The sequence below is a fragment of the Cololabis saira genome, chromosome 7 (assembly GCF_033807715.1).
Source record: "Cololabis saira isolate AMF1-May2022 chromosome 7, fColSai1.1, whole genome shotgun sequence".
Lineage (NCBI taxonomy): Eukaryota > Metazoa > Chordata > Actinopteri > Beloniformes > Belonidae > Cololabis > Cololabis saira.
Genome location: NC_084593.1, coordinates 28,129,298 through 28,145,540, shown reverse-complemented (window position 1 = coordinate 28,145,540; position 16,243 = coordinate 28,129,298). Strand labels below are relative to the sequence as shown.

The following is a 16,243-nucleotide window of genomic DNA, read 5'->3' as shown; positions in this document are numbered from 1 at the left end:
TTGATGGAAATATAAATGATTTCCTCAATTTGAGTGATTTTATTGGATTTGAAAATAAAAAAAATACAAAATTCTGCATAATCCTCTCAGATTTTAGAGATCTACGATAGATACATCGCTAAAGCTTCTGCAATAATTCTTCAAGTTTTTGTAATTTCCTGTAAATTTTAGTTGGTCTGCTGAGCGATTCTGCAACATTAATCTACAGCACCAGCTCTGTTTGCCTTGCTGCTAGGGGCAACAGGACATCAGCGGTGTTGATTAAGAGAGGGCTGTATGGCGAAGGTTGCATGATGCCGCGGTTCAGGGCGTGCACGTAGATTTCTCTGTTGACACATACCGCTGCCTTTCTGCTGATGTGTATCATAACAATGGCATTCATTGTCTGTCTGTGTGTGTTCAGGCAGTAAATACTGTACGCGCAGAGCGAAGAGCGCCGTGTTCGTAATGATCACTGCAGACATCAGACTTTATAGGCCAGTGGTAGAACACACTGCAAAGTATTCATGCACAAACTAGGGCACACGCACACACACACACACACACACACACACACACACACACACACACACACGCACAAGCCATTCAAATGTGGTTTCAGGCACCTTCTGGCATCGAGCCAAGGACACCCTGTTCACATAGTCACAACACAAGCGGGCAGTAAGTGGTCCATTAAGAAGCCATGATTGTTCATCGCTCTTTAACCTGGACCGTCAGTGGAGAAGAGCGAGGTTGACTGAAATCTGCAAATCTGCAGCACAAACAGATCAAATCTACACTGGCATCTCAACATCCAGTCGTTTGTGGTGCTGTGTGGTGCTGTGACCCCCCCCCCCCTCCCAAAGAAAGTCTCTTTTCAACATACAAGTGGTAAAATCCTGTCATTCAGGAAATTCATAAAAAAACAATCATAAAGCGAATGGTTTTATGACTTTTTTAGTTCCACATCTCACAAAGGGAGGATGAGTGTGAAATGTACGTAGTGAAATGGTTTGACTGTACTTCAGTCTGCCTGTAACTTAGTTGCTGTACTTGGCGATAGCTGACGCTGTTTTGACTCTCCTCCAGCCTTGTGTGTGACAGCTTCATGTCTGGCAGCCTCCTGCCTGATGTAGCTGTCTCTCCCTGTCTGTCCTCCACTCCATGGCCTCGGCCTGTTAGGGTTGCTTCCTAAAGATTGCCCGGCCATGAAACTGTTTATTTTTTCCACCCTGAAATCATTCTACTTTGAGTGTTAAAGGCATGACTGCTTCAAGAGTTCAGAATTTCCTTCAACTTGTACAGAAAAAAAAAAAAAAACTTTTTCCCCAAGGTGACGGTATCGACCTTTTCGCACCACAGAGGAAGTATGACCAGACAGTGAGCGTGTATTAAAACATTTTTAATCAGCTGCACTGGATAGATTGTGGTTGAGGAGTAGATTTTGTGTTTTAGATGTGTAAATTGCTAAATGTTTCTTCTCTGGACCGCTGTCGAGACTGACATGGTGCCTGACTGGACCAGTCAGATCAAGTCTCACCACTTTCAGGTCTAGTCTATGTCCATCAGTGGGAGTTATATCCACCTGGAGTTAACATTTATTTTCCTCCAAACTACATTGTGTTCTCTACGTGCATAACTTTAGATGACATGGTTCTTTTTCAAGAATGTATTTGTGGTAGCAGAAAGGGATTTCAAATTTGAATTTTGACAGCAGAATGTGATTCCGATTTTTTATGCTTGTTGCAGCTTGTAAGAAAATTGAGTGGTTAGCGCTGAGCTTGCTCTTGTATCTTTTTCATTAAATAGTATCGATTGGGGACATTCTCACAGATCAATAAATGTAATACTCTGTAATAAATTCCTGGCTGATTTGCGTGTTATCTTTGGAACAGGTTGTGGTGAGGACATTAAGCAGACAGCATTTAATCACAGTGTCACATGCTGCGTGTTGCTGCCCAGCCCCTAAAAGGAATATTGTTATTAGTATCACAAGGCTCATAAGCAACCAGCCTGTTGTGTTGCTTAAATATCTGTCTAAACATAGATGTTTCTTTGTCTTTACTCACTGATCTTAAGATATTTTGCATAGATATAAAAAAAAATACTTAATTGAGCTCATTTATTGGTCTGCAAGGCAATCTACAGTATCCAATAAATGAGACTCAGAGGTGAAGCAGAGAGCACTCTGATCCCTGCTCCAAAAGTCTGCATCGCCCTCCATGCAAATCATTAGCCCTGAAAGCCTGAGCATGCAGAGGTGCACTGTATGCGGCTCCAGTGTCGCTGGAAAGAGATACGTTTTCAGGAGTGACCTATATGTAAATGAGCTAAATGTGTTGTCGTCTGGGTACACGCAGGATGAACTCTGTTGCACTGCTGAGTGCTGGACCACAATGACTTGATGAAACTTAAACTCGTCCAGTGTCGCAGGATGAGATAGAATCACTTCCTTTGTCCTCCGAACTTTAATCAATAGCTTTCAGAGATATGCTTTGTGTATTGGGAATGTGAAGAACTGGTAAACACACACTTGAATGGACTCTGTGGGCTTCTCGCAGCAAAGCCACTTGGTGGTTTATGTTTGGATCACGGACTAGAGCTGGAAAGCATGGCAGGACACAGCTGGAACCTGTCTCCACTGTGAGTGGGGGTCGGTTCTGTTCAGGGGTCAAGTAGGCCGAAGCCAGTGGTCATCTCAGGCCAAACGGAGAAAGGCTTCTCCTCGCAGTGAGGTCCAGGTTATCGAGGCAACAACACGGAAAACAGTTCTATCAGAACGAAAGCTTAGAGTCGGTCATGAGTTGTGACTCCGTTACTCCCTTTGTTTGAAATAGTTTATTATGAAAACCGCAAAGCTCATCCTCCAACCCCGTCTCTCAGATCGGACTGTCATTTATCAGCCTTTCCCAATCGAGCTGGCCAATTCTCTATCTTTCAACAGAGCTGGACGAGGAGATTAAAGTTATATTTCATCCTTGCATAAGTCATGCAAACTCTTGCTTCAACCAGTCCAGTAGCTCACTGTTGTTTTGAACTCTTCTTAGAAAATATTAGCACGCAGATTTAGAAGTTGAGAAAAAAACGCTTTAATGATATCATTCACACTCAAATATTTTGCACTGGTAGTGCTCCTGCTTTTGAGTTTTTCCTCTTTTTCTTTTTTTTCTGTCTCTGTTTTGACTGCTTCATGACAGGCTGAACACTCACAGACCTGGAAATGTCTGCGTCACGGCTGTATGCTCTTCACCTTCTTCTCTCCGGCGTGTGATGGTGTTTAGTGGCTGCTGAGTGAGTGTCTGTGGTGAGGGTTGGAGGCAGCATCTTTCTCATCACAGCCAACTGTTTCCCACTAACCTTCAAGGTAAATAAACACATGTGCTCTAAGTTCAGCCTGTTATCACCAGAGCCTTTCCCTCAGCAGTGCTTTCTGGATCAGGTTCAAACACTTAATAAGACTTGTGACTTTAAATTCTCCTCTCGGCACATTTCTGTGACCCTTGAATAATTTACATGGCAAGTTTTCTGGCTGCCACCACCAACACATACTGATATCTAACAATTCCAAAACATATCCCAGCGTGTTTCCACACGCTTTGCTGCATATTTAATCCTGATATGATAGCAGTTGGGAGGACTGACCACCCACCGTGAGTTCACAGTTGAAAAGTCCTACAGACTTTCATCAAAAGCCAGATTTTCTTCAAGTGAATACTAGAAAAAAGCGTCTGCAAACTTGGACTCAGCGAGGCGGCTCTCTTCCTTCAAATGACAGGATTAGACCGAGCACATGTGCGAATGAATGAGTGCATTTGTGTTTCTGCATGAAAAACCAAGAGGGGTACACATTTGAAATCATTGTTTTAATCCGTCGAGAAAGCTCGACTATAAAAGCCACATGATCCATGTCTGTGAAACCTCTGGAGAAGGGAAGGTTCAGGGACACAGTGTTCTTGCTGAAGACTCTGTTTGTCAGGCAAACAGCTGAGCTGGCACACACGCGTGCATGGTCACCATGGCCAATGGACTCTCAGCCATAGCCTGAAAAAAACATCAGAGCTTCTATCCCCATTTTCCTCTGCTCCAGAGGCGCGCCACTGCTGCCTGTAATTCAAGAATCTGTCCTTCGGGAAGATGCTTGAACATATTTCAGTGCTAGATTATTGTACTGGCTGCAGTTGGATCTGCGTTTATCTGCTGTTGTCATAATGACACAGTTAAACTACGATAAACGGATCAAGAATAGACTTCATTGAATTTTATGGCTGTAAACAACCTATGTTTGATTCAAACTACTGTACAGTTGGCATGTCTGTGCAGTCTGATATTGCAAATAATTTCTGTAATTACTATCATGGCCGGTCATCAAGGAGCTTTTACAGCACACAGCTACATAATGATGTTAAACCTTGATGAGACGCAATCACTGTCAGTAAATGGGTTGTACAATCTGTACTTATGCACTATAGATCATCACGGAAAGAGATAAGAATGGCATTATAGCTTATAGGAAAGTGAAGACGGGTTAAAATTTAACTCGTCTGGATTTTCCATGGAAGCTCCTGGACATGTTTGATAAAAGAAAAGCTGATAATGTCTTTTCCCCAGAGAACATTGCTGATATGATAACAACTACGAACAACTGGAACAATGATCATTAATTTTGCCGTGTTCATTCCAAGAAAACTTTTATCAAAATAAACATCGTAAATAATTCTTTAATCTGACTGGTGGGTGGAAAAAAAGGGGAGGAAAATCTGTTTTTTTCTGATATGGAATGTGCTCAAGATTCCTTAATGATAAAAAAAACATCAGAGAGAGAACATTCGTTGTCACCCTTTTATTGTATCATTTTCTGCATTTTTTCATGCTAGGTTTTGGTGTTTAGTTGCTTATCTAACATTTGGCCGCGACGTGAGTCAGAAATGATCCTCTCGATTAACACGGACACATTTATTGTGATGTTGATTAATGTTGTCTGACAGACTAATAAACATATGTTGCTCAGTATTTTAGACTTTGTTTTCCTGTGTGTTTTCCTTCAGTATTGAAATAGAAAACCAGGTTTAGGTTTTTTAAAAGTTAGGGCTTGAAAAATGAATCGCGTTAACATCAACAAGACAGGAAATAAATGGGAGTGAGGAACTCAATGATGTAAAGAAAACAAAAAAATAGTAAAAGTGGAGCTAAATGTGAAGTTTGATGTCATAAAGCCGTGTTTACTACACTGTGGACAAAATACAAGCATTTAATTGTCAAATATTCGTGTCCTATCTCATTGTGGCTGACATGCACGTTGCCATCCTCGAACACAAATCCCTTTTTGAGGGAGAGAGATGAAACGACTTCAAAGGCAGCATTTATGATGACAGCAGGTACAAGTCGTTTTAGCTCGGGCTGCTATTTCATCACCAATCTCAACATTTTATAGTCTGATACCCAGATAGACAACGTGTAGTTACATAAGTCTGAATCAGGTTCAGTAGTTCAACAACAGTCAAAACTGTTGCATCTGGAAAAATGGCGACTGTTGATCGGAGTCTGAGGTGACCTGACAGTCGCTGCCAGACTAACCAGCCGACACAAACTCTCCAAAAACGCTGTTATAAGAAACTAGACAAGATAGCTGTAATAGGCATGTCGCCATAAAAGAATCTGTTCATATCTCCACCCATCCATTTTCTGTGTAATCTTTTGAAACTTTTACTCAATTGCTTTTATTCTGTGATCATTGATTGTTTTGAAAGTTTTAGAAAACAACAAATGTGCCATGCAGCGAGTAATCACTCCAAAGTCATACCAGATTACTTGCTTTTTGCTTTTTTGTGACCTTTATTAAAAGCAGGTTGTGTTTTTATCCATCTTAATACCCAACGAATTATCCTGTTTTGATGCATTTTATACCCCACACAGAAAGACCCACCTGAGATTTAGGCCGCAAATCTTTTTTACTAACTGTGTCACCACGGCGATGCCTCAAAAGGTCCTTTTAATTGACTCATTTTAACATTTTTACAACAAACTCAAAGTACTCAAATGAACTATTGTGAAGTAATGCTCATATCAGCAAGAAGATTCTGAAAATATTTGGCTTTTACTTTCTGACCAATAAAACTAAATTGTCCAAAATTAAAACTTTTATAACTATATGCATTTATATGCAGTTGCATATGTTTATTTGTATGAACTTGTAAACATATGAGTGGCATGCATACAGCACTTTTGGCTTATCTTTCAAATCTTTATTCCAGTTTCTTTATGATTTAAGTAGATAGAAGTAAAGCATTAAAATAAGCTCTCATTTTATGAGACATCAACAAAGATAGGACCAAAGCTACCTGATAAATAGCCAGTTAATCCCAGTATTTGATCCACACTTCCTTGCGAAACACACAAGTTGCTTTTTCTTATCTCATTCCGGCAAAGTGAACACACCCATCCCGGTCTATATTTAATCCACAACTGTAAACACTCACTAAATGTTGGCTTTTCTCAACAAGTAAGAAAACAGTTTAGTCTTTATTTGGCTTATTCAAACCAAAAATGGTCCCTCTCGTTCTCATTTATTTGACACACGGATCAAGAAGTACAAGGATGAACTTTGTACTACAGATGTTTTCAGAAAGTTCAAGTTACTTTCAGTCCATATATACATTTCCTATTCTTATTTAAAAAAACAAACTCTTTGGATTCAGATGCTGACTCATGAGTCGTAGCGAGTAGTTGAGGTGGGAAAACATACCTGTGAAAGAAGAGCAGTATGGACAGCATGGTCTGGTCTATGTTGCTGTTGCTGTTGCAGATCCCCTCGTTGAGCAGGAAGCAGGGGTCCCTCACCACCGACTCCAGGGAGTCCTGCCTCATGATGTTGTTCAGCTTGTCAGTGTTCAGGTTCTGGTACATGAGCTGGTTGCGGAGCTGACGGAAGTGGCTGACGCTGGGGCTGGTGGGGCTCCCCGGCAGGCCCCCCGGAGGTCCGAGGCCCTGGGACGGGCTGCTGGACAGGGAGTCTTCACAGCCGTTGGCCAGGTCCAGGCAGCAGCTGCAGCAGTCCAGACCGATGGGCGAGCGGCAGTCATCGTCTGACATCTTGGAGGTCAGGTGAGGGAAGAGGACAGACAGACAGAGCAGGTGCAGGACTGTCGGTGAAGGATGATAGAGACTGAGAAAGTGAAAGACACAACTGTCAGAAAAAGGGTGTGTTCCTCAGCCCTGATGACTCGACAGGAAGCCTGGGAAAGTCTAATGTGTCATCCTGTCTCCAGTCCAGGGCCAAGGAGGGCTAAATGTCAGGTCGAGTCTCTCCCTCAGAGGTGCAGTCACGCTGGGCCACTCTGCCCGCCTCAGTCCCCTGAGTTTCCCCTCCTGTGGCTTCTTCTGCGTTTAGCCTTTTGTTCAGGGCAGACGCTGCTGCAATGTGTGGCTACAGTGGCAGCAGAAAGACTGATCACGCCACACACAAATACACACACTCCACTCGCACCGATTCAGCAGGAGTCCACTTGAAAGCAAAACCCAGAAGCTGCTTACTGCTTATCACTTTTTTTTCCCTGGGCTTTTTTTTCTATGGTTGGCGTGCCTAGAGACAGAGGGAGGGAGCAAAAAAGGGAGGGAGGGAGGCAGAGAGGGTGGGGAAACCCTTGCGATTGGTAAATAGCGTCGCTGGTTACAGGCACCCTTCCCTCCTCTTTTCTTCTACGGCTTAGCCCTGCACGCATTGTGGGCAGGGAAGGGTAACAGAGAGAGCTGAAGCCTCCCCAGCATGCTTGAAACATGTGCAGCTCTGTGAGCTCCACCCTGCCCTGCTGACAGCCCTGGGAGTGGCTGAGGGAGGAAGCTCACGCTAACTTCTGAGTACACTTCTCTTGTGCATATTTGTGACAAGTAGATATCAAATATGCCCACTTGACTTTGCATGCTTAACTGTCATGTTTTTTTGTTGAGTTGGTTTGGTTTGGTCCATTTTGTCTGCCCCACATTGACATTTTTATGACACGTGAAAACTTAATGATTCAAAGTATCGTACAGCTACCAATATTCGCTACAAACTGACAATGTGCAGGGAATCTGCATCATTTCTTGGCCCATATGGCGGAAAGATAATGTGCACATTTGCACGTTTGCAACTCCGTTTCTGTGTCAGTGAAAGTACGAGACTCTGTGTTCTCAACCAGCTTTGTAAACATAACCCTAATCTTATCAGGCCACCTCTGTGTTTGATAGCAGTTTAGTCGATTTTCCTTATATGTTCCAATTTGTTTTTTGTGGGGTGGGGGGGATTGTAGAAATGTGTGTGTTCATGTCCTAGACCTAGAGACAGGTGTTTCATAAGTCCTAATAGAAACCGGGACAGTGCGGTTACAGCCGTACAGATGGTCCCGGAGGACGGCACTCCTGACCTCAGCCGCGGACCAACAAGTGCAGTGCACGCTGTCAACAGATGGCCGTCCGCGCAGGAACACAACAATGAGATAATTATAAATGACATGTTTTACATGGAGGCATGCAGCTGTTTGGGCTGCAGCATAAAACACCCCACCATCAATTGTTGAGAATCAAAGGGATCAATTTAGCAGAGAAAATGACTGACTATTGCTTTATTGAGTGTGTAATGATATCCTCAGGCTGTGAGGCTGCTACGGTTGGGTGTAGCGCCGGCACCGCGGACCAAGTTGGGCTGAGACTGCCATCTATTGGTGAATTGTTGGTAGAGTCAGTTTCTAGTCAAAGTAAAAATTCACTCCTTAAACCTTTAACCAACACCATCCACATAGAAGACCACAAATAAACGAAAAATAATAATTACAAAAACATTCAGAGACCATTATCTAAACTAAAAATGGTGAAACCAGGGAGGAACAGCAGCACAAAGCTCGTAAGGATGACTCCAAGGCCAACAAGGTATTCAGCTGCTCATGTCCAGGACATTTCATTCACCTTTGTCCGAAAAAAAATCATCCTGGAGAAAACAAATTTAGAGGGTTTTCACAAATATGGAGAAAAACGATGAAAACTAATATATGAATGAGATTGACCAGTGTGGTTACATAGGGCTTTTGACATTAGCAGGTGTATATAGGTCCTGTGGCGAGGCTACATATAGTTTCTGGGATGCAGAGAGTGGAAGGGTAATTTTTCATGCCACAATGCCGCTGAAAATCTTTCACGCGTTCTCAAGAATGCTGAGATTTGACAACCGTGAGTCAAGACCAGCAAGGCGTGTGACGGAAAAACTGGCAGCCATCAGGAGAGGTCTGGGACAAGTGGGCTGAGCATCTGCCACACCTCTACAACCCTGGGCGCGACGTCACAGTAGACGAGCAGTTGGTTCCATTCAAGGGTCATTTTTTATTTCCATATATGCAATGTTTCTTAGCTGAAATAGGTTTTTTTTATTTTATTGTGATGTAACATCCTTGATTCATGCAGTTTTCTGTAACTCAGTGTTTTTAATTTCTCTCTTTCTGTAGCTGTCCTTTCTGGCCGTACATGCCAAGCAAGCCAGCAAAATATGGAATCAAAATATGGGTGGCAAGTTATGCAAAATCCAGCTATGCATGGAATATGCAGGTGTACGCAGGGAAGCTGCCAAGCGGAAAGAAGAGAAGAACCAGACTTCAGCCTTTTATTGTCATTATACAGGGCACAACGAAGTTATAGGCAGTACGGAGTGGTGTTTTCCTTCAAAAGCAAATTAAGTAAAAAAAGTAAAAAAGTCAAATAAGTATAAATAAAATAGAATAGTACAAAATAAAATAGAAAAGACTCTGCAAAATGAACGGCATATGTACAAAAATGTGCAACAGGCAAAAATGTGCAAACAGTGACCTCAAGTAGCAAAAAACCAGGGGTTGTTGCACTGAGGGGCACAATTTGCACATGACATTTTTTTCACCTCCTATGAACTCGGCCAGCAGCTCCTGAAAAGGAAAATGACCATGGTTGGCACTGTTTGGAAGAATAAGCCTGACCTCCCCCTGCACTGCTCGCAACAAGAGGCAGAGCGGTCTGCTCATCAAAGTTTGCCTTCACTCCCACCACCACTCTTGTTTCTCATGTTCCAAAAAAGGAACAAGAACGTGGCCGTGGGCAGCTCGCTGCACAAGAAATCAGGGATTGTGAGGACGGGAAGCCAGCCATCATCCACGACTATAACTGCAATAAACCTCAACAAGGTTATTGGAACGTACAGCTGCAGAACGATGACTGCACGCTGGCGACTGGTCATCTTCCTTAACATCATTGATGTGTCCTCATATAATGCCTTTGTGATATGGCAGGAGATCAACCCGACCTGGATGTCAGGGAAGAAACACAAGAGAAGGATGTTCCTTGGGCAGTTGGGAAAGGCCCTTGCCCCCCCCACCCCACCCCTTTTCACACACATTGTCCTACATGTGGTGAATAGAGCTGATGTTGAAAATTGTTCACAACATCAAGCAACATTTTGTTGTTTTGTTTGTGTCCATGAAGGGGCAGAGTCACACTTCCTCTGAAACAATGGACATAATGGTCAAGACAGCTGATCCCACTTAGACATTGCATTAACATGCTTCCTGAGAAATCTCATAACAAGTTGCCAGCGCATCGCACGTGTTCACAACAAAAAGGTGTACTGAACTGGGTCTTGAGTGATTTGATCTGACCTTCTTGTGTTATACGCAAATAAGCACGGACCTCACTATCAAACACCAAAGATGTTGCTATTTTTAAATTGCTTAAGACAGCAGCATGAAATAATTAAAGGTAACTTGCAGAAAAAGGTCATGAAAAGTCACCTCCATGTGAGGCTTCAGCCAAGCCATGTGCGTTTTAATTTAACTGGATGATTGTAACAACTAACGACAACATCAAAGGTAGACTACGATAAGACTGCAGTCAGGTGTGCACTCATTTTACTAGCGTGAGTAAACTCAAAGTCACGGCCGCTGTTCCTCACAGGAATACCTGCTGAACCTGCTTGGGAAATAGCAGATGTTTGTAAATTATTTATTTCTGCTTTTATCAAGAATCAGAGGCTTCATGCTATTAAATCGTATTGCCCGGAGGGTCACAAGTAAAGCTTCCCTGTGAGGAATTAAAAACATGGTGTATGATGCCCATCTGAAGAAAAATGAGCTGCCAGAGATCAGATAAATTACACCTCCGTAGGGAGATAAGGGATCTGAAACCACATCAGACGTTATTCACCTCAGCCAGTCAGGGTGTTTTCATGTCAGTGGTTCCTCGCCTGAGCAGCAGAAACAACAAGTCTAGTGTGTTTTGTCTATTTCTTTAATAAGTCGAATATCAAGACATGTCATGAGCCAAACCAGTCACCGATGCACTTGCTGAAGATTTTAATCTACAGATTTCTGCGCACTCACAGAAAAGTAACCTTGTATGAGAATAACCAACCCGGCCTACTTTTAGGATGGAGCTGTGCAGATCATTTGGATTCTTGAGCACAAGAATACAGCAGAACAATGCAGAAGCTACTTGGTGTGTTTTGATTTGCTGCAAAGAAGGCATTTTGTTTGTACCCATATGAATACATTGAGTTATTTTTTATTTATTTTTTATTAATTAGCATTTTCTTTTGATTTTGGGGGATGGTGCAGAGGTCTCAGAGAGGTAAATATCAAATATGTGTCATTATTTATTTAGTTTTTGACACACTGCCATCAGGGCCACATACAGTATGTCAGTCAGCTGGTCATTTTTGAGGGGATTAAAAAGTGTGAACTCAGCATTAACTTGTTCACCTCTATAATGCTGACTGTGTTCTTGGAAATGCACCAGCCAACTTTATGAATAAAGAAGTATGAATCATTCTGTGATATATGCATCAATATGGATAGTTTTATACCGACAAATAACTGAGAATGTCACATTTAGGTCAATAAAAACTTCTGGGGCACGAAGAGCTTCCTTATTAGAAGTCCAGGTCCCATGAGACATTGGAAAACCAATGTTACCCATTTGTCAATCAGAAAATGAGCAACCTCTGTATCTGTTTTCATCAACTCTGCAGTCCCACCAGTCCACCATCAGAAAGCCTAACTGATCTTTTTCTTTCCTCTATTCGGCTCTTTCTCCATCTCCTATTTTTAACAATTAAGTTGCAAAGGTCAGACTTGGGATGTTTTTCACTCGCACTACTGGTGTCTTAGTTTCTCTTTTATAAAGCTAAATACAAACAGAGAACAGAGAGCTGCTGCGGTGTACTGGCAACAATTATTCACTGAATCTGATATAAAATTTGCTACATTTGCATACATTTTTGGACTCCACGTTTTAGGACATGTTAAAACAGAATCTCAAGGGTGTCTTTGTACTGTAAGTTTGCCAGAGGTCCTTCAGAAAAGACCTGCTTCAACCAGCAACAACAGTTAAGTTGTGGCTTATTTAGAGCAAGATGATCTGGAAAATACAAACAAACAAACAAAAACATTGAAATAGTTTAAAGACAATACAAAAAGGGCAGCGCTGTTGTTCAAATCTGTGCAGAGGTATCATGACCTCCAGGCTTTTCTCCAGGCACTCCAGCTTCTTCCCACAGTCCAAAAGCATTCCTGGAAGATGTGAAATCAATTGAATTATGGTCAAAAAGGTTGATTTTTGGTTAAGTTGGACGATTGATGGTGGATCAATCATCAATCAATCATCCAGTTCTAATGCCAAACTGTAATCAATGTTGAATCAACATATTCTGTGTTTTTTTGTTTTTTTTTTACCAACATGAAAAATACACGTATAACAAGCACCTCCCACATATACACACAACAAAGGCAGGGCATTACAAGACAACAGGTGGTTTCAGGGTATGTACATAAAATACATACAGAGCGCTTATTATTTACATTTAAGCTGGTATTTGTTGCCAAATATCATAAAAATACATTTTCACTGAAATATTATTGAATGTAATGTGTGTGTGTGTGTGTGTGTGTGTGTGTGTGTGTGTGTGTGTGTGTGTGTGTGTGTGTGTGTGTGTGTGTGTGTTGATTTGATTTGTTTGGTTCTCAAAAAAATAAGAAGGGTCAAATGGAAATTCAGATAGAACATCAATGGAACGTATTCTGTTTGTCGCGTACCAGGCTTCAACATGGATTCAGTGTTTCAGCCTAACCATATTTCAACGTTGATTCACTCATATTTTGCTACCAAATATTTGGGAGATGAGTCTGGAGGGGATGGAGCAGAGACAGATAACGAATGGATGGACAATACAAGAAAATAAATATTATTTAGGGAGACAAGAGGCTTGAGGTCATAACCAAACACAATAATAATCCAATATCTCTCAGCGGTTAAGTTGTTTTTTGTTTTTTTAAGAAAGATCTTGCACTCCAGAGACGTCTCAACCTTGTGCTCTCAGTGGATTTTGAAATTAAAGTAGGAAGACGGGCTGGTTCAGGCTCGCTGTCTTTGGATCCCGTTCTTCGGCCGAGTTTATTTTGGGCGGCAATAAGTATCTAAGCATAGACTCTACCGGGAGCAGCGAGTTGTGTATAATATTGATCTTTGTACAGACACGCAGTCTCCCACAGTTGTCTGAATTAGGTTAGTTAAACTGTAACAGTGGATGTTCTGTTTTGTCAGTGGTACATTCCCATAACCTGTTCAAATATCAGCCAGAAGTTCAGCCAAAATCAGTAAAGACATGTTGGTCCAAGGTTTGATAGCACACATTTCATATGGCTTGTAATCATTCAAGGAAAGTCTACAACAAACCTGAAAAGAGACCAAAGTGCAGTTTAGTCCCAAGTCTGAAATTAACAATAAAGTCTTCAGTTAAACAAAAGTATTTTTAAACAAAAAACAATTTAGTATAATGAAAGAATTACGGTATATATTTTTGCACGGCCCCTAAATTAACTAATTTGTGTTTTCTTTGTTTGACAGTAATATTCACCACCATGTGATTGTATGATGTTTAAGAGGTCACAGGAATGGGTTTAGCCTGGCCATTAAAGTAACTTTAAAAAGTGCCAACTCAAACATGTGGCTGTTTATTTTATGTTGACATCGGAAAAGAGTGAGAAAAGTCTCTTTTGAAGTGCAGACTTTTCATTCGTTTCCCAGTAAAACTCATTCTTGTGTACGTGTGAAAGGCAGCGTGCTGTAATGGACTTCCCGTCGCGCTTTACCAGAAGTTGCCGAGGAAACACTTTCGGAAGGCTTTGTGCCTAAAGTCTTTCCTGACTTCACTAGTAAATAACTTTTTAAAGGGAACCCTGCATATTAAGACATGTAGTCCCTAATTAGCCACAATTGTTCTCTTATACTAAAATATGTTGTTAGAAACACATAAAATAATCTAATTGCTTTAAAAATCTACAATGTTTATTACATATTTTGACCTGCGGGAGGCGCCATGTTTTACCTGCGCAATGTATTCTGGGGGCGATGACGTACGACGGTGGCTCTGGGAAGATAAGCCCCATTAGTTTAACTGGGACAGGTATCTAAAACATAGTTGAGCAGCTCTCTCCCGGCCGTGGAGGCTGACGAGGGAGCCCATAAGACGTCTCGGTTCAGGCAAACTGGATCAAAGTTCTGTGATGCACGGGAGATCTGCAAAAATGATCAATGTTGTGCGCATCTTACCAGTGCATTAGACTCCTGCGTAGACGGCGTAGACGGCGTAGGCTACGCCGTAGCCTGCGTAGCCGGGGCTCTACAGCCCGCAGCGCTCCGCCACCCGCTATCCGCTCTCCGCTCTCCGCTCTCGCTGCCGCCGCCGGGATGGAGACGCCGGTGGGCAATATGCACGTTTGAGTGGGCATAGCCCCCCCCTCTCCCCCCTAAAACCGGCCTCGGTGCTGGGTGATGACAGACCCGACGCTGAGGGGACTGGCCCGGGACTTTGACGAAACGGGAGGCGCAGACTTCGCTTCAAATAGGCAAGAACATCTTTATTTAATTTAATGACGCCAGATCTGGCTGGGGTTTTTATTGTAGCATCGGTTATCTGCTGGTTGAAACGTGTGGTCTGTTAGTCTATCTGAGTTTTATGGTGTTTTTATAGTTCATGCTGTATGGGGCTGCACTTTTTTTTAATTTTATTTTTCTTTTTTGTAGGTGTGCCGTCACCTTAATGTTCAGCTGTGTTTTCATCTGTGTTTCTGGTGCGCCGTCACCTGTTTAGCTGTGTTTTCATCTGTTTCTGGGTGTCAGAACAGTGGACGGGGGTTAGCAGGAGCCACCGTGTGACGTACTACCCAGAACGTAAAAAACAATGGCGACCTACATGTTAAATTATATTTTCAAATTTTATAAAAACGAAGACATCAACAAGGTTTTTTATATCACATTGTTATAATTGATACCAACATTTATCTTTTAAGACCTACATGTCTTAATATGCAGGGTTCCTTTTAAAGCTTGATTTCCTTTTTTCCTTACCCTTTAAACCACCATAACTCCATGTGTCTGTCTGTGCTGTTTCTGTTTCAGAATCATGTTGAAAAAAGATAAATGATAAAAATACGATAAGAAAAAATGGCATTGGTCTGCATACTTATGTGTAACATGTTAAACAGAAACATCGAAAAACCCCTCCACTAAAAGTCCACTAAAGGCATTAAAAGCTTAGGAGCATATCTAGGAGAGGGAGGACTGCCAGAGGCAGAGCTGGAGAAAGTGGAGGCGAAGCTGTCTAAATGGAAATGGCTGCCGCCCCAGTTGGGGAAGACCTCTGACAGTCACTAATCGAGTCTCCTCGTCTCTCTGGCACAGACTTGTTCTGTTAGCGCCACCACCAGGTCTCGTAGAAGGGTGCAGAAGATCCTGGTGACCTTCTTTCTGGTCCGGTCATAACTGGTTGACAGCATCAGCTCTGCACCTCTTTTCAGCCAAAAGGAGGGCAAGGACTTGGACTCTCCGGTTACACACCACCAAGAGAGGGTTACACAACACCTGGGATCAAGGTTCATCCAACCGCCTCTATCTGAAAGATAAGGAAAGCTTATTTGAGGGATAATAATGTCCACATTTTGAACTGAGAACGCACCCTTTCTGAGAGAGTAAAGGATGCTGTCTTAGATGTGAAAACCAGCATTAAACGTAGTGGCTGGCCTCAAGTTTCACCCATCCAACATCTACAGTGCAGCTTTGAATCTTCTACCTGGGTGGTGTCACACCAGTCGTACCTTGATTTATGTCTCCAAAACCTTTGCAATGGACAAAAGCATCTGACGACCCACAGGAGTGACAAGAGGATACAGTACGACCAGAACAGTTTATAAACCCTAAACATCTTCAAGAACAGGAAAAAAGG

The 16,243-nt window shown here is 42.3% G+C and overlaps 1 protein-coding gene across 1 annotated transcript in view; it reads right to left on the bottom strand.

Moving 5' to 3' along the window:
- tsc22d3 (TSC22 domain family, member 3) overlaps positions 1-7,536 on the bottom strand; it is a 33,657-nt gene extending 26,121 nt beyond the window's left edge. The window contains exon 1 of the mRNA XM_061725449.1: positions 6,722-7,536. Within this exon, the coding sequence (XP_061581433.1) occupies positions 6,722-7,068 (347 nt within the window). The 5' untranslated portion in view covers positions 7,069-7,536. The remainder of the gene's footprint in view (positions 1-6,721) is intronic.
- Between the last annotated feature and the right edge of the window lie 8,707 nt (positions 7,537-16,243).